This window comes from Galleria mellonella, unplaced genomic scaffold (assembly GCF_026898425.1).
Source record: "Galleria mellonella isolate WM207_F2 unplaced genomic scaffold, CSIRO_AGI_GalMel_v1 utg63, whole genome shotgun sequence".
In the NCBI taxonomy this organism is placed as follows: Eukaryota; Metazoa; Arthropoda; class Insecta; order Lepidoptera; family Pyralidae; genus Galleria; species Galleria mellonella.
In genome coordinates this window covers 2,259,575-2,278,878 of record NW_026442130.1, presented here as the reverse complement: position 1 = coordinate 2,278,878, position 19,304 = coordinate 2,259,575, and the positions used below count along the sequence as shown (strand labels likewise).

The window sequence follows — 19,304 nt, the reverse complement described above, 5'->3', positions numbered from 1 at the left end:
TTTTTGACAGTTCACGCATAGGCGTATTTGAAGGGAGGTTGTAGGGTCTAGCAGTACCTTTATTAGCAATATACCTAACCTATCAGGTTGACTTCCTTGCGTTAAACCCTGGAAATAATCGTGACTCATTCCTGGATAATTTGTTGCGATATGTCAACTAAATCCATTTCATCCTCTCCTCACCTATCAGTAGCTAGTAGGTCTTAATGGAGTGGTAATCCTGTCTACACTGGTGATAACCAGTGAGGAATGAAACCAGGCGAGTTAACCTAACAGACATTCAAGAAGAATTTATTACTGTTTTCTAAGGGGAACCGTGCGAAAGTCGACCTGACAGGGTACATTGCTAGCAATGGAAATTAAAGTTCTCATAACTAACAATAACTCTCCTCTGACTTTAAGGGGTCATCACTGAAAGATGATTGGTGAGGATAAAAGCGCATCACTTAGCCCATCATGACTACTTAAAAATTTACTACTATGGTTTCCAGGGAAATCCACGTGGCGATCAACCTGATAAGATATATTAATAGTAATGGAAACCCCATTACTAACAATCTCCTCCTTCACTGGTACTCCTCCTCACTCCCGTATACTGATAGCGCAGACAGTAATACCATTCTATTTTCAATTTACAAAACTCCCTATATTCCTATTGTCTTTGTCATCCTCCCTTGAACTAAGAACAAAAACCAAAATCTGATTTACTCACATTTACGAATAACAGACTGAAAGAATGAGCATACTGCAGCCCTTAGAGTTTATATATAATTTTGGTAACAACAAGAATCGAACTCGCGACCGTTCACTATCCAAAAATTGTATAACGATGATTGAAAAACTAACCGATAAGACTCGAACCCAAATTTATCGGTTTTCGGTCAAGTTAAGTACTACTATGCCTAATCCTAATATATACACAGAGATTGAAACAGTAAGTATATATATTGTAATATTCATATTAGGTAGTTAATAATAATAAAAGTATAATTCTCTAGAATTTTTGGCTATAATAAACTGAAAATCTTATATAGTCGTTTGAAATTGATAACTAAAATATTCTATCAAATAATCACGATCCGTGTGGGGGGTATAATATTATTATGGAATAATATTATACACATTATGATTAAAGAGTGAGTTTTTCAAACTTTGTTTACAATTTCAACAAGTTTTTCAAACCTCTTAAATTATCTAGACCATGGAAATGATACATTTTTATTAATGGCAACTTCTAGATTTTAAAACTGAAATGTAATTTTTATAACCGTAGACAAAGAATTAGTTATTGTTTATACATAAGAAGATGTTACAAAAATTATTATTTACTATAGAACTTAAATATTTTTTATTTACAAAGGGTTCCTTAGGGTTCCTTCAACGATACCAATAAAATACCATACTTATAATTATGAATTCTTTTAATTATCTATTTCATATTATTTAATATAAAAAAATTAATATATAAATTAAAGGTAGGTTTTAACTGCTAACATGTTTCATGAAACATTCTATTTATTTATTTATAAATTGCTCACTACACTTACAGTTTCTCAAAACGTGTAGTAAAGATTTTAAACAACATTTTGAAAAACTATTTAGTTTATTATTAAAAATAACAATATCTGGCTTCTGAATAATTAAAGAATTGAGCAAAGAAATAGCTTGATAAGTCGGAGCAAACTGAGCTGTACAGGTACGAATCGGCTGTGCCAATAATAATCGACATGCACATAATCGGATGCTGCGTTGGGGTACCTATAAAGAACAGTGGCTGAGAGTTGCGGGATTATTTGTTCTGTTGCTGAACAACAAATAATAATAATCCATCAAATTGCACTTTCGCCTAACCTCGAGAGTTTTTATATATATTATACCGGATACGAACAGTGATGGGTACAAATAAGGATAGTAGCCATAAAGTAGATAGAAAACGTGCGAATTTTCTCTGAACTCTAATATTATATTTTGTTTCATGAGGGTTTCAAGTAAATGAATTGAATTCTAAAATGCTTCGTACAAATTAATAGTATAATAATACCATCACATATTTATCTTAAAGTTGGGCCTATTGTCTTATTACAAAGCCTAACGATTTATATGCACGACTACAAATGGTGGTTATATGATTATTAAAAGTTAAAGCAGTGCAGCTATATATGCAACATAGGTACAAAACAAAAAAAAAAAAAAAAATATCTTCTAATTTAACCAATTATAGTGAATTGTACTGTATTTACATGTCTTTAATCTGTGGGCATAATGCACAACACTACTCAAACCGGGCGTGGTGCGTCTGCGCTATTCGGCTAACAACGAATAAAATGAAGCTTGCCGAATGAAGTGAGTAATAAGTGTTACCGTTCTTGTTTATTTCAATACTTTTTAACAAAATTAATTTGATTTATAATGAAAAACTATCATTAAATTAAATATTATAAATTATAGTTTTAGTGCGAGAAGTTTTAGTTCAAATGTTAGTGTATTTTGTGGTGTAATACGAAGCGAAACGTTTCCATGGGCGTTAACTTCAGGTTAAGTTGTTAAGTTTATTAAATTAAATAAATGGGACAAATGTATGTTTATAATTTACGTTTAGTTTATATATTTTTTATCACCAATTAATGACAGTCACTGAAACCCATATAAACATATAAAAACATATTTTTTTATAAAATTTAAATCTTTGTTTACGATGTAACGAATAAGTACTATTTTGAATCTTTTAATTTAAACTTGAAAATATTTTAATAATAATAAAATATAAATGTAATAATTAATTAACGGTACATATTATTTATCAATTTTAATGTTTACAACTGATTTTAGTGATATAATGGTTTAGATAGGTTACAAATATAGACCGATCTTGTTCTAGATTAAACGCTGTAGTTAATTTTGATCTAGTTCATTATCTTGCTTGCGAAACCGTCGCATATTGTAATATGGCTTCAATCCAAAGCAACAATAAGTCTAAAGGAACTGATGCATTTCTTTACATCTTTAATTATATATTCCATAACCCTGTCTCAGACTGGCTTAAAATCATAACTAATAATGTAATTAATAAATCATATACTTACGCCGGTTTCTGTAGACATAGTAGACAGAGTTAAATGAACGCCAAAATTTTTTATCCATATTTCCTGTTTTTACATACAAATTTAATAAAGAGGAAAAGATTGAATGTTCTAACCTGTGGAACTACCAGTCAGATTTGAAAAAATATTTTTGCATTTGCTCATTTCATGAGCCTATTCATTATACCTGTGGGTGAAGCTATGTAATACAACTAGTAAATAATAAAATTTCAATTCAAATTATCTGAGTGTACTTAGATTGGGAGATCATAATTGTTTTTATTATTATTATTATTCTTTTAATCTGACACTTTGTACTGCTAAACATAAGTTTTATCATAGACATATACAAGGAACTATCTTGAATCAGCTTGGGTACCCAAAGGGTAGTTTATATAAATTCATTATTATCTTTCTAGTATAATAAAATTTTAACTAGACAATGCCTGTCTGGGAGATATATAAAAAAATTAAAAAGAGGATATGATCATAAAAAGATAAGCAAGAAAAGCAAGATGCTCAAACAATGTTTTTTACATATATTGTTTGTCTGCACCAAATCAGATACAGTTCTGGTATGTTGTATTTTAATACATCATCTAGAAGTAATCCGTTTTATTAATTTTCCTATTGCTGAAATCCACATAATACCAAGCAAATAGTAATTTATAAATTTTTATGTTTGATGATTTATAATTAAATACTAGCAAACAAACTGACAACCTAACTTAATGGATAGTGGTAACCATCACCTATAGACATGAACATTACTATGAACATAACAGAGTATACTATGTTGTATAATTAGCTTTTATTTCTGAATTTGTCCATGAAACCATCCTGGTCTTATTCACTAACAAAGATAAAAATTTGGCTCTGTCCTTCTCCATTCTATATAACACTTGTATACCAAATTTCATGAGGATTGGTTGAACTGTTAAGGCTCCTAAGAAGTAAAAAACAAACTCACTTGTAAACATTTATAATTATTATTAATGCAATGATTAAAAATATAATGTGTAAGAACACATTTAAACTTAACTCCTTTCCTTTGAAATTTAATATTAAAATATTTTCTCATAAAAATAATATCTCTTCACACAGGTAGCTAATCAAGACTGAATAATGAAGCTCTCACTTACATGTATAAGTTTAGCCACCATATTGCATCTGTGCATAGCGCAGGACTATGTACCTCCTACGTATAACACAGGACAATCAACTGATGTGAACCAAAATGATCCAAACTTTAGATATCAAAACAGGAATCAGTATGATAACAGGAATCCCTACGACCCTAATAGAAGGTACAATGGAAATGATCCGTACCAAAATATGTATGGTCCCGGAGAGTCAAAACCGAGCTACAATACTGGTGCAAAAAACGCTCCTTTAGAACACGATAGTGTCATTATTAATGAAGCGTGAGTATATATTGATGGTTTTTTAGCTTTAAAAATAAAAACTAATTTATATTGTAAATTTTTTCCCTTATATACATTAATTCTTAACACTATATTTGTACCTTACTGGAAGCAGTTAGGTAAGAAGATTCAAATGGGAACTGGCAGGAAACTCATTGGTTTTTGTTTGAAGTAATTTTGTTAATAAAATATTTATTTACATTGGGGTTATTTCATTCTTTTATTGTCATGGGAACCTATAAATCTTGGGAAGATGTGTGGGTATTAATGGATTCCTATAGGATATGACCCCTTGGTATATGGGTATTCATTTGTCTATAATTAAGATTTATGGTTTTATGTGATTAGTTAACTAGAAGTCTTATTATGTAGTTGAAAATTCGTTAAATTCTAAAATGTCTTTTTTTATTGGTGAGAATGGAATTGCCAAGTTTGCACTGTCTGTATGCACTGGCGGAGCATCAGTGTGAAATGTTAGGTGAGGATGAAAGCAGGTCAGTTAGCCTATTGTGCCATATGGTATCTGACGTAATAACGACGTAGGCGACTAAGGAAATTTAATGGTAGTGATAAAGGCAGCAGCGTCCCTTTTAAAACATCAAAGTCTAACTACAGTTGTTAAACCCGCCTGCCAAGTATGGCAATTACTGGCGAAAACTCCCTTATGGGGGAAGTCTCTGTGCAGCAGTGGACAGTTAATAACTAACATAGTATAAAAGCCCATCGTTATAAATTCTACAAGAATTAATCACGTTGGTTTCCAGAGGAAACTACGATAAGGTTTTTTTTAATGGGTGATAATGGAATGGTAACCCAGCCTGCGCTGATGAGATACGCTGGCGGAGCGTCAGTGAAGGGTGATAGATGAGAATGAAAACAAGCCAGTTAGCCCATCAGGAATTAACCTGGTTGGATATATTGCGAGCAATGTGATTCTCAGTCTCCATTACTAACAATCCCTTTCCCACATCCTACGATAAGGTTTACCTATAGAAATAGCCAAATAAAATTCTCAACTTTCTTGCAGTACGTACTTCATAGTGGCGTCCCGTATAGTCCGCCCGGGTCAAATATACAAGATATCGGCAAATATTCTTCAAGCGCGAATGCAGATGACAGTTAAAGCATCCATCGCCAGGGATGGTGTGGAGATCGCTAACGTCGCGCAGAGGGTTAACGAGGGTGTACCTGAAATACTCAATATTAGGGTAAGTGATGAGACTTAGCTGTCCATGTGGTGATGGAGAAGAGTATATTGTATCACAATTCCATTTCATAACCAGAGATGTTATAAAGTCAACTTTAGTTAATAAGAATACCCACTAAGTACTATCTAGTTTAACACGTTCACGCCGGGCCGACTTTAATGTTTTTTGCTGCAAGGCGGCGCTCTAATTGATGCTACGCTTCATCATCGAATACGTACGGTGGTACGCGCCGCCATAAAAGACAGTCTAGTGCAGACCACCGGTGGTACGCGCCGTCCAATGAGACAGTCTAGCGCGGGCCACCAGTGGCCCGTGCCGGCGTAAACGTGTTAATATAGGTCACTAAGATAATAAGTGAACTTTTTTCCTGCCATGGAATGGACCACCCCTTTTGCGTCGGTGTCGTAAGAGTGTCGTAATCTACCTGCCAAGCATGGCACCTCTGTTGAAAACAGGCCTCTCCATCTTACGAGAGAGGCCTATTTATAACAGTTAACAGCCGATATGGAAAATAGAATATGGATGTGAATGAGGAAAATGAAAAAAATTTCCTTCAAATCCTATTATGATTCGTTTACAGTAGGTTATATAACCCTTCAAGATATCGTAAAATTAAAATAATAGAAAAAAAGTATATTCTTGCGTTCTTACACCAGTGAATAAAAAAAAAATGATATAAAACCCAATACTAATAATCATACAATAAGCTATACAAATAAAACTGCTAAAAATTTTGTCTCTCTTTTCATTTAAGAGTTTCCTCTTGTCGATGCAACTAATTCATGCATCTTTTTCCAGCCAGCTCTATCCCAGGCCATATCCTTGACCTCCCTATATGACATGACACCTAATGTTTCTTTTATCTGTCCCATGTAGTTATACCTCGGTCTTCCTCTTCCTCTTTTGCCCTCTATTTTTCCTTCTACTATGCTCTTAAAAAAAATCGCCATGTCGTATAAGGCAGCATTTTGCCTCTTTTATTCTCTATTGTTTGTTTTTATGTTTTTTTTTCTCATTAACTCTTTTCAGGACTTCCTCATTCATTAGTTTTTCTGTCCAGCTTATCCTTTCCATTCTCTATGTCCACATTTTGAATGCCTCAAACATCTTTTTTTTTTCCTTTTGCATCATTGTCCATGTTACACACCTATATAATGCTATGCTCCAAATATAAGTTTTTATAAATTTCTTAAGGATTATTTTTGATGTAAATATGTTTTTTGTTGTCGTAGGTCTGTTTTGCGACCGTTATTCTAGTGCCTTTTTTATATTTTGCTTTTAAAACAACTATGCCTTAGTTTACGCCAATAAATTATTGATCGGTTGAAGTTTTCAAATATTTTTTGCTATTGCCATCAAAATGTAACTTTTGAATTATAGTTGAATGTTATTGAATGATTAACACTTTTGATTGAAACTCGAAACAAATTTTGAATGCTCCTAAACCCTGTTTTAACACCTTAGGTACCGCCTAATTCAGTGCCTGGTGATTATAAGCTGCACATCGAAGGGCTGTACCTGGACAACCCGTTTGGAGGGCGAGCATTCTTCAATGAATCCCAACTGGTGTTCTCCAAGAGGTTCATGACAATATTCATACAGATGGACAAGCCTGTTTACATGCAGGGACAGATAGGTACGTGGATTAAAATTATTTAAGTAAAATACTTTTGGACAAATTTTTTACTTGCAAAAAAGAAAAAACAAGTATATGTCGTCATAGTCGTAGAATACTGACGGATATATATATATATTCTGCTTCTTCACTATATGCTGCTTCACTATATATATATATATATATATATATATATATATATACTGAAGCAGCTGTGTTTGCATAGTTGTGTTTTGGTTTGAAGGGTGGGATATGGCGTGAATTTACAGGGTACAGAGGAATAACATCTGAGTCCTCAGGAATGGCAACACATGGGGGCATCATGGGCGAAACAGTACACTCTGTTATGTCCATGGTACAGCTCATGTTTGTAGGCGACGGTTACCACTTTCCATCAGGTGGTCCGTCAGCTTGTTTACCATTGTAAGTTGTATAAAAAAAAATAATTTTAATAATTTATTTATTCTAATAATTATTGTGGCCAGTTCGTTTCCGCGCCATACCAATCAACACTGAGCTGAAGGCGTTCGGTCGCGCCATCGACGTGTTCATACTGGACCCCAACAGGCGGATCATGAAGCGCTGGCTGTCTAGACAGGTAGTGTACATTTTAATTCAAGTTATAACAGAAAGGATGTAACCCTTTCTGTTACATCTATATAAATATATACTGAAATAAATAAATTGAAGTCATTAGCATCCTTTAGAGTATTCTACAGGTCGGAAAGCAATAAAAATCTCCCTTAATAAGTAGACAGCTGAACGTATTTACAGTACTTGATTTTCTTTTTTTTTTTTTTGAAGTAATTGTATTATTGCCTTAATAAAAAAACTTTCTTAAGTAGAAGCTTCAATTAGAAACTGTTAAAAAAAAAGTTCAATCAAAATTTTAATCAGATTAAGCTAATTTTTTTTCTTTATTATAAAACATTTCATGTGACCATATCATTCTGAGCGAATACAGAAACAACGTGGTCCATAAACACGATCAACCGAAAAAAGAATGTTTACTCTCAACGGTTGTTCGCACTATGCCTTCTTTTTCACGCTACATAATTATTTCCCTAAGAAAATGTTAAATATTTTCGATTCAGTGCAAAAATATCTATTGTTACTTCTTTTATTTATTTTGTTACTGTATTTTTTTTATTTTCTTTTTTTTTTTTTGCTCATCTATATCTTGTATTATTTGTGTGTTGTGAGTAATATAAATACAGTGAACGCTCTGTGTGGTGTTGGTTCGGCATCCGGGATTTTGTTTTTCATAGAACGACAAAAGGACAAGTGCGTTCAGCTTACCTGATAAAATTCGACTCTTTGAATAATGTCAAACATTTTATTAAACTTTAGGTTTAATCATCAATGACCGTCATTGCCAAGATTCCGAAATAAAATAATACTTTCCAGGATAAATGGCCTTTCTCAAACATTGTGCAGAACGATCCACGACTTATTTTGAAGCGGGACATCACAGAAAATCCGGATATAATCAGATCGGTTTTAGATAGAAATAAACAATAGCGACTTATCCATCATCTATCCCACTTACACGCTACGGTGACGGTAGAGACAGAAGATATGATGTCTTCCAAGCTTCAATTCTGTGTTCACCCTGCAATCTGTTTCATATACACCTAGATAGAGCGTCTAGAAATACTATTACAGTGAACGCTCTGTATAAGCAACTCATTTGAACCAATTTCAATAAAAAAAAAAATTAATTAGGAAAAGTTGCTTATAGGGAAAAAAGGAGCATAAAAATACTTTACCGTCTGGAAAGTATTTTTACTTATTTCTTTTACTAATTAAGCTGAGTAGAGTAAGTTATTAAATATAATATACAGTTCAATCTCTCTATAGAGGGGTTGCATTATTGTAAAAACAGCGCTATTACGCGATCGGTATACTTAGTAAGGAACTTTAAAAACGGTGTCCAATGTTTGGTAACATTACAATGGCTGTCAACACGCCTAGTGGTCTGATGACACAATAGGTCATTACAAGGGCGGGCTCAAGTGCAACGATTATCGCTATGTACACACAATGCTCGTTTGATCATCGTGTATGCCATTTACGACCTTATGCCGTTGAAATAGTGTTATAAATGTATAATGCCATGAAAAGTATAAAGTACAGAATGAATTAAGATAAATATATCATGCTTACCCATTTTTTATGTGTGTATATATATATATATATATATATATATATATATATATATATATATATATATATATATATATATATATATATATATATATTATTCTAGTTAATGACTAGTGCGGATGCTGTTACATGTAAAACCTAATTAATAAAATATCTAGAACCTAGATCTAATTGTCTGTTTTTTTTTTATTATTTGTTTCTAAGGTAGAAATCTGTCAATAAAAAAGAATTTTGTATTTTCCCACTGAGAGTGGTTTAAAATAGTGGGAATTCAAAAGTTCTCTGTATGGGTACCACTATCCCACGTGTTTCTACCACTGAGCAGCTTTACTTCAATTAACAATATTATACGTCAGGTGTATACTATACCGTCCAGGCTGCTGTTTACATAGGTGATGCTTGCCGCTTTCCAGCCGTCAGTTTATTAGTGATTCCAAGTTATATTAAAAATGTCTTTACCCACAGAGTAACTTCGGCACCGTGAGTCTTCACTACCAGCTCTCTGACCAGCCGCTGTTCGGCGAATGGACAATCCGCGTGGAGGCGCTTGGTCAGATCGAAGAGTCGCATTTCCTTGTCGAAGAATACTATCAGACACGGTTTGAAGTTAGTACAGTCAGATACATTATTTATCTATTTAAGATTATCAACAATTTTTTATATTTGATATTTTGATACGCTGTTGCAACACAGATGTATTACAAACATTTCACTAATAATTATTGATAAACACCACAGGCATAAAAGAAAAAAAAATAGGGATACAAAAAACAATTATTTGATACACATTTTTTTATACAACTTAGAATGGCAAACAAGCTGACGGCCCACCTGATGGAAAGTGGTAACCGTCGCCTATAGACATGAGCAGTACCATGGACATAACAGAGTATACTATTTCGCCCATGATACCCCCCATGCATTGCTATTCCTGAGGATTCAGGTGTTATTCCTCTGTACCCAGTAAATTCACGCCATATCCATTCAAAGCCATTCAAAGTTGAATAAAAAAAAAAGTTGAATGAAACATGATGGTTTCCAGGGGGGACTACATGACCTATACCTGATGGGTATATTGATTGCGAAGGGCTGCTAGATTTTGTTATTATCCCCCCCCCCCCTCCCTACATTCATAGGTAACTGTCAGCAAGACCATAAGCTCGATTGCAATCTTTGTTTAAACATATTACCTTTACTCAGGTGAATGTAACAATGCCAGCGTTCTTCTTCAACACGGACCCATACATCCACGGGCGCATCATGGCGAACTACACGTCGGGCGCGCCGGTCCGCGGCAACATGACGCTGAAGGCGACCATCCGGCCGATACCGCAGTACCGGCCCAACTACTACCGCCAGGGGCAGTTCAACAACCGCGGCCAGTACGGCGTGCCGCCAGGCTACGGCTCCCAGTATACCAGGGGTGAGATGTGTTAGATTTTTAATTCTTGTAAATTACATTAATCAATGAATGATCACCATCTTCATCATCATCACTTTTGATATCTATCATTGTTTATTTGTGTTATCGTATATCTATATATATAAAAATTAATGCCACTTTTCGTTGTAATTTTATAACTCAAGAACGGGCTCACCTATCCAAACCAAATGTTTAGGCTTTGTTCGGACTATTTAGTAGATGGTTTATGTGAAGTTTGCACAAAATCGGTCGAGCGGTTCTTTATTTATCACATTTTTTGTAACAAATGAATTCAATAAATGGCGGATTATTTTGTTAATGGGGATTTTTGTGTCAAATTGAAACTTTTTTCAGTGTTGACAGTACAAGCATGTTGTTGTGTCATTCATGCGGTCATTTCATTTTAAACATGCTTCGATTAAAGCAAATTGTCAGCGATAATTATTGCTTAGTGTTTATATTTTTAAACATATTCTTCAAATGGGTTATTTCATTCAATAGATATTACGAATTTAATAAATTCATAGAAATAGAAAAAAATAACGCTTTGTACATGTTATTCGTACCTATTTTAGCGGTGCGGAAGAGGGGCAGGTGAGGGCGGGCATATCTATGAAATAGGTAGCTAGTAGGTACAGATAAAAATGTAAAAATGTCCACCTGTGCGAAGCTGGGACGGGCCGCTTTTAATCTATAAGTATGTATGTATATTTATATTTGTTTTTCTGATATATATTTGTATATATATCAGGCCTCCTACCCATTTCTATCTGTTCTCCCTTAACCAAAGGTTGTCTGTAAGAGATTGCTCTAGCGATAAGACCGCCTTTTGTACCTTTATCTGTATATTTCAATCTGTATTTGTGTTACTGTATTTCACTTGAATTATTCACTTGTCATTGTATATTTTTATTTATGATGCAATATAGAGTTAAATAAATAAATATTAATGTAATATTTGTTTAATGTATTCATGTATGTATATTTACATAATCATAATGTGCAGTAAGTTCTCCATTGTACGTGTTGTGATTTCTAAGTATAGCGATACGTACGTGTAAATATTTATTTGCGACAATTTTCAATTTTTTTCACCACATAATTAATATAGGCCCACATTCACTTTCTACCATCGTACGGCTCGCCATCAACAGGGAGTTCATCCTCATACCCTACAGCGTCAATGGTCGCGTACTGCGCGGTTTCAGAGATGTTTCCTCCCACGAACACTCAGGTTATGGAATGAGCTCCCTGCGGAGGTTTTCCCAAGAGACTACAGCGTGGGGTTCTTCAAAAGGAGGGTAAAGAGGTTTCTTCAGGGTCGGCAACGCGCGCGTAATACCTCTGGTATTGCAGGCGTTCATAGGCTACGGTAACCACTTACCCTCAGATGGGCCGTATGCTTGTTTGCCACTTCAGTGGTATAAAAAAATTACCATGAAGATTCCTGTATTCTTTTTTTTTAACTTATCACTTATTTCCCAGTTCGTCCCAACGCGAACCCGTACCTGTACAACGAGACGGGTCAGTACGACGCGGCCGGACTGGACGAGTTTGGAAGACCGCGGTACCGGCCCGGGCAGCCCAACCAGCTCGACCAGCCCGACTGGTGGTACGACCAGTCCGCCGTCCGCACCAGGCTCTTCAACTTCGTATGTATATTTTATTAATTAGCTGTTAACTGTTCGCTGCTGGATATTAAGCCTTACCTTTAAGGGGGGATTTTACCAGTAGTGCGACACTTGGCAGACGGTTTAGTAACTGTAGTTAAGCTTTCTGTTTTTTTTTTTATACAACATAGAGTGGCAAACAAGCTGACGGCCCACCTGATGGAAAGTGGTAACCGTCACCTAATATAGACATGAGCAGTACCATGGACATAAGAGAGTATATTGTTTCGCCCATGATACCCCCCATGCGTTACCATTTCTGAGGACTCAGGTGTTATTCCCGTGTACCCTGTAAATTCACTGCCATATCTCACCCTTCAAACCGAAACACAGCCATGCGAACACAACTGCTTCACGGTAGAAATACAAATGGGACAGAGGTGCCTAAGCAAACGCGACTTTTGTACAAAGTCTCTCTCTGGTACTAAAATATGTATTGGTTATTGGCATACCTTACGGTGACGGCCCACCTAATGGAAAGTGGTAACCGTCGCCTACAAACATGAGCAGTACCATGGATATAACAGAGTATACTGTTTCGCCCATGATACCCCCATGCGTGCCATTCCCGAGGACTCAGGTGTTATTTCTCTGTACCCAGTAAATTCATGCCATATACCTTCAAACCGAAACACAGCCATGTAAACACAACTGCTTTACGGTTGATACACGAATGGGACAAGTACCCAAACAATCGACTTTTGTACAAAGTCTCCCTCTGGTGAGGAAGAGGAACACTGCTGCCCATCCCTTGACTTTGTATATTTCTTTAGTCGCCTTTTACGACACCCATGGGAAAGGTAATATTTATATTTATATATATTTACTATTTTTTTATTTCATCAATATTCATTTATCACTCAACTATTTTCATCCTGATAACATTCATTCTTCACAAATGCTATGTATATACCAAATTTCATGAAAATTGTTTTAGTCTTTAACATGCCAAAAGGTAACATACAAACATACTCACTTGTATATATTTATAATAATAGTAAGTATTGTAGACTTATACTGCAGAACTTGTTATCTCTCTATTTCTCAGGATTTTCGCTTCCTTGTGAAATTCCTTCTTAGTCCTCATTTAGGACTTTAGTACAAGGAGCATTTGTAAAAAAAATCCTGTTTCTAAAACCAGTAGGAAGTCAACTGGAGCAAAAAAATTTTAGGTACATAAAATAAGATTATACTAAAGCCAAGCAAATTTTATATTTGGGTTGGTTATGTCCTAACTTAAGACAGGATACTTTATATATTAATGTACGCGAGTAACGCCGCGGATGACTAGTAAATAATATTTAACCTTTAGGACGAGAAGTACCCGTTCTGGATGCCGAAGCCGGACCCTCTGCAGTTCACATCGCAGTACGACCACAACAACCCCAACGACCCGAATTTTAACACATACGCAACCTCATACAACAATTATTACAACAACCAAAATTACAACCAGCTGCCGTATTTGAGATTTGTAAGTAATATTTATTTTTTTAACGGCAACACTTATTTGCCATAAAGATTTTGAGTCTTGCCCAATAATTTCTCTGTCATAGTTTTACTACATAAACTGTAAAATTTGAAATATATAGAAAAATATATATTTAAACACTAAATTCTTTACAATACTGTCACTTTTCAATTTTAAAGTGGAAGAGAAAGACAATGGGAGTATTTTTATTTTCAAATGTCTACTAAATGAAATGAAATGAGATTCATTCCTTAAAAACCTTTTTTTTAACGATATTGTAAAAACCAAGCCTGAACTTGATATTCACATCGATAGTCACTCTGTATTCATGGCTAAATTAAATTTATAATTTATAATAATTTAAATACAATTTTCATTATTTATATTATATTATTATTCATATTGTTAATATCTTTACTTATATAATGACATTTAATAATTTAATTCTATTTTAATGTTTATCAAACACAAGGCGTGCTGTGGTCGCCTGTAAATGTAAGAACAGTTAGATCTAATCTGCCAGTGTATTGTATTAAAATGTTTAGCTGTATCTTATGCTGGTAATCCTATAAATAGAAAAAAAAAACATAACTGTAGTCCACTAAATGAACGAGTCTCTTAGTTTGTCTGAACTGAATTTCTTTTTGTGATTAAGTTACTGATACTTTTCTCAATCGATATGATTCGATTCCATGTTACTCCAAATTTGATTTTGTGTCTACTGAAATTGTAATATTCTTTGCGAAGAAAAATCTACGAATTACGTAATCAGTTTGTCATTTGAAGTCACACACACACATTTGAAGTCACTTCCTTATCAAGCAACATATACTAGTTTTAAAATAATTAATTCAACCGTTAACTGTCCACTGCTGAATGTAGGCCTTCCCCGTAACAGTGTGTTGCCAGTAGTTGCCACACTTGGCAGGTGGGTTAGTATCGCAGTTATTGGATGAAAATGGAATGGTAACCCCGCCTGCGCTAACGGGATACACTGGTGGGGCACCAGTGAATGGTGATCGATGAGGATGAAAACAGGCCAGTTAGCCCATCATGATGAATTCATCTGGAATTAATCATGATAGTTTCCAGGGGGAACCGCGAGGAGGTCGACCTGGTTGGGTATATTGTTAGCAATGGGATTCTCAGTCTCCGTTACTAACAATCCCTTTCCCCCCCAGTACCGCAGTTAGGCTTTGGTTATGTTTTATGTCGTGGCGGCCTTTAAGTAAAGCAGCATTTTATATGTTAATGTAACCTTATTATCATGTATTTTAAATAGATATAAATGTATGCTTTGTTGGTTGTCCTTTAATAAATAAATAAAGACTGCTGCTGCCCATATCTCGACCATTGAGTTCCCTTTGTCGCCTCTTATGACATCCAAGGGAAAAGACAGGGTGGTCCATTCTATGCCTGGACCACACAGCGAAGTTTTAAAATTAAAATTTTTGTGATTTTTTAATGTAAAACTTTGTTTTAGTTCAATGGCACGTATGACTTCAAATATCCCATGTCGGAACTGGCTCAATTGGTACCAGAATTAGACGGCGTGGAAGTAATCATCACCGCGTCAGTGGGTGATCCGTTCCTCGACGAAGTCATCGAGGGGTACAGCATTGCGAGGATATACAACTCGTCACTCTCTGTCACCTTCCTTGGTGGCTCGCCGCAGGTGTTCAAGCCAGCTATGCCTTTTGATGTTTACGTAAGTGAATATGCTTCTTTAAGTACATTCAAATGTAGTTCTTTTTTTTATAATGGGTAATAATGGTATGGTTACCACGTCTGCGCTATCGGTATACACTGGCGAGGAACCAGTGGCAGATGATTGATGAGTATGAAAGCAGGTCAGTTAGCCCATCCTGACGATTTTAACTAGAATTAGATAAGATGGTTTCTAGGGGAAACACGTGGAGATCGGCCTGATAGGGTATATTGCTAGTAATGGGACTATTTGACCTTATTACTAACAATCCCTTCCCCCCATTTAAATGTAGTGTACGTATGTGCAAAGGACTTATTATCTTGTATATAAATTGATAAAAAACAGTAATATTACCTTATTCATGGTTTTTTTATATTATGAATGTCATGGTAACTTTACTACAGCGAGTGCAGTTAAAAAACGCTTGACGTAACTCATTGCTATGTAGAAGGCAGGGCAGTGTATAAAAAAATATGTAACAAATTCGAGGCATACTAAAAGTCACTCTCGACGTAAATACCAGTTTGTTGATACTAAAGAGCCAAATGTAGCTTTTTTTTTTTAGTGGGATGAAAATGGAATTGTATTCCATTTTCATCACCCTACTTAGGTTATTGGTATACACAGTGGACCACGTAAAGGCCTCCTTGACAATATATTACTAGCAATGGAGTTACGCGATTCCATTACTAACAGTTACCCTCATCTAAGCCAGATGAAGGTGGTGAAGGCAGGCCGTGCGATTGTTGCAGATGGTGGTGTCGTACCACGACGGGTCGCGGCTGCCGCGCTGGCGGGCGGCGGGCGTGGCGCTGTCGCTGGCGGTGGGCGTGGAGGGCCGCGGCGGCGCCGTCGAGCCGCAGCGACCAACACTCGTGGCGGCGCACGACGCCGTCTGGCACGTGCGCCTCGACCTCTACAAGCTGCTCAGTCAGTACCGCCGCCGCTACTATCAATACTCGTTATTATTAGAGGGCTTCGTCTTCAAATTCAAATTATCTACTCAAATAGAATTGTTTTTTTTTATGGGTGAAAATGGTATGGTAACCCCGCCTGCGCTAACGGGATACGCTGGCGGAGCACCAGTGAAGGGTAATAGATGAGAATGAAAACAGGCCAGTTAGCCCATCATGATGAATTCATCAGGAATTAATCATGATAGTTTCCAGGGGGAACCGCGAGGAGGTTGACCTGGTTGGGTATAGAGATAGCAATGGGATTCTCAGCCTCCATTACTAACAATCCCTTTCCCCCCAAATAGAATTGTTAACAAGTGCTTTTAAATCGTCATTCCCTTTTAAATCTCCGTTAACATTATGTGTATTTATTTAAATGTACAATTATACTTTTTCTTAATATTACAAACTCATTCAATAACAATTTGATCCGAGATCTTATAATCTAATCGTGTACTATGAGTATCAATGTCACAGAACACATACACCATGATGTATACCATAGACGTCGAGAAAACTTATACGACATCCACACAGAAAAAGTAGACTATGTGTATATTAATGTACAATGATTATTAAAAAAAAACATTATATACCACATAATTTGTTCATTGGGTAAAATGTGTGAAATAGAATTGGAGCGAGACCCGAACTACCGTGAGACGCTGAATGGCATCACCGGAGTGCGTCTGAACGCACAGCTAACGGACGCGCTGGGAGGCCGCGCCACGGCCGACATGCGGCTTGTCCCTCATCACAGTCCTGGCGGCCGCCACCTCCGTATCTCCACCACCACTACCGACGCTAGGGTAGCGTGTTTAAAATTTCACATTTGATCTTATTTCTTAAAAACACTAATTGTTATTAATAATTTCTCGTTTCGTTTCTATTAGGTCGGGGAGTACGTGATTTTCCACGTGCAAAGTAACTTCTATATGGAGACATTCAACTATGTTGTCATGTCCAAGGGCATCATACTCACAAGCGCACAGGAAAATATGCAGGTACAAATACACAATTCTTATTGATATGTTAGATTAACGATGTTTGTGATCCGGCTCGGAGGACCATTAGTGAAATTATTATCTTTTAAATTAGTAAATTCAACATCTTTATTAGTTACGTCATTAAATTGTACAGATACTGCACATCTCACTGAAATAACAAGCGAGAGATCTCAGTTTCCTTAATAAGTTACTATTTAGTTTAGTTAGTTTACTATGTTACAATTGAATATTAAAAGAATCCGGCGATGTCGGAACAATTCTGTACTGAGGGTGTTTGTGATCCGGTTGCAGGAGGGCGTGCGCACGTTCGCGGTGTCTGTGTCGGCGGAGATGGCGCCCGTGGCCACCGTGCTCGCGTGGAGCGGCGGGCGGCGCGGCGCCGTCGTCGCTGACTCGCTCACCTTCCCCGTCAACGGCATCTCCAGGAACAACGTGAGCACGCACACCTACACGCACGCCTGCACACATACACGCGGTCACGCGCGCCCATTCATGCACGCGCATACATATACACGAGCGCACACACACGCGCGCATACATACACGCGCTTACACGCGCGCACATATACACGAGCGCACACACACGCGCGCATATATACAAGCACGCAAGCATACACAGATTTTTTTTTTATTAATGGATGATAACGGAATGGTAACTTTACCTGCTCTATCGGTGTACACTGGCGGGACACCAGTGAGAGGTGATAGGTGAGGATGAAAGATAGGTCAGTTAGCCCATCGTGACAAATTCAACAAGAATTGTTGACGATGGTTTCCAAGTGGAACCACGTGGAGAACGACCTAAGAGGACATATTGCTAGCAATGAGGCTGTCAAACTCTATTGCTAACAATCCCTTTCCCCCCACATACACGTATTGTGTTCGCTGACACGTACATTTAATCTTGCACTTTCATCGACATGCTCATATTATATTACAAACTAGCTGTATCGCGCGGCGCTGCACGCGTGAATCCGTATATAAAATATCTTATGAGTTAAAATATGATATATACCCTACCTTCATAAAGTTTCAGCCAATTCAACTGATCGGTTATTTTAAAGCATTTTATATGTGATTCTTTAGATTGATATAACTTTTTTATTTATGAACCGATTTAAATAAAACAAACACTAAATGTTAAGTGAGGCAAACTGCAACGCATTAGTGAAAATCACATTTGAATTGGTTAAGCCGTTTCTTAAATTAGCGTACACAAACATACAAATAGATAAAAATTCTAAAAATAATTGTTTTAGGTTCTATTGCGTTCATAAAGACCTCCTGTAATAGTTTTTCTTATATCTCTTCCATGTACAGACAGACCAGTTACGATTTTATATAAACGCCATAAAATCATTTTTAACTCTGCACTCAAATATAGAGGGAGTTCTATTATTTAAAATTCAAATTATTACTAATTATTACCAGAGGGAGACTTTGTACAAAAGTCGATTGCTTGGGTACCTCTGTTCCATTCGTGTCTCAACCGTAAAGCAGTTGTGTTTACATGGCTGTGTTTCGGTTTGAAGGGTGGGATATGGCGTGAATTTACTGGGTACAGAGGAATAACACCT

General features: G+C 36.2%; 1 protein-coding gene across 3 annotated transcripts in view; it reads left to right on the top strand.

Annotated features, from left to right (window-relative positions):
• The first annotated feature begins 2,117 nt into the window (after positions 1-2,117).
• The window catches only part of LOC113521789 (CD109 antigen), a 37,580-nt gene continuing 20,393 nt past the window's right edge, over positions 2,118-19,304 (top strand). The window contains exons 1-15 of one of the 3 annotated variants that reach the window (XM_052899958.1): positions 2,350-2,534; positions 3,500-3,655; positions 4,185-4,504; positions 5,532-5,712; positions 7,177-7,348; positions 7,813-7,925; positions 9,959-10,099; positions 10,694-10,916; positions 12,402-12,568; positions 13,899-14,060; positions 15,541-15,765; positions 16,518-16,695; positions 17,355-17,530; positions 17,615-17,725; positions 18,020-18,160. In XM_052899958.1, the coding sequence (XP_052755918.1) occupies positions 4,206-4,504; positions 5,532-5,712; positions 7,177-7,348; positions 7,813-7,925; positions 9,959-10,099; positions 10,694-10,916; positions 12,402-12,568; positions 13,899-14,060; positions 15,541-15,765; positions 16,518-16,695; positions 17,355-17,530; positions 17,615-17,725; positions 18,020-18,160 (2,289 nt within the window). In that variant the 5' untranslated portion in view covers positions 2,350-2,534; positions 3,500-3,655; positions 4,185-4,205. The other 2 variants (XM_052899957.1, XM_052899956.1) reach the window with 2 other exon arrangements.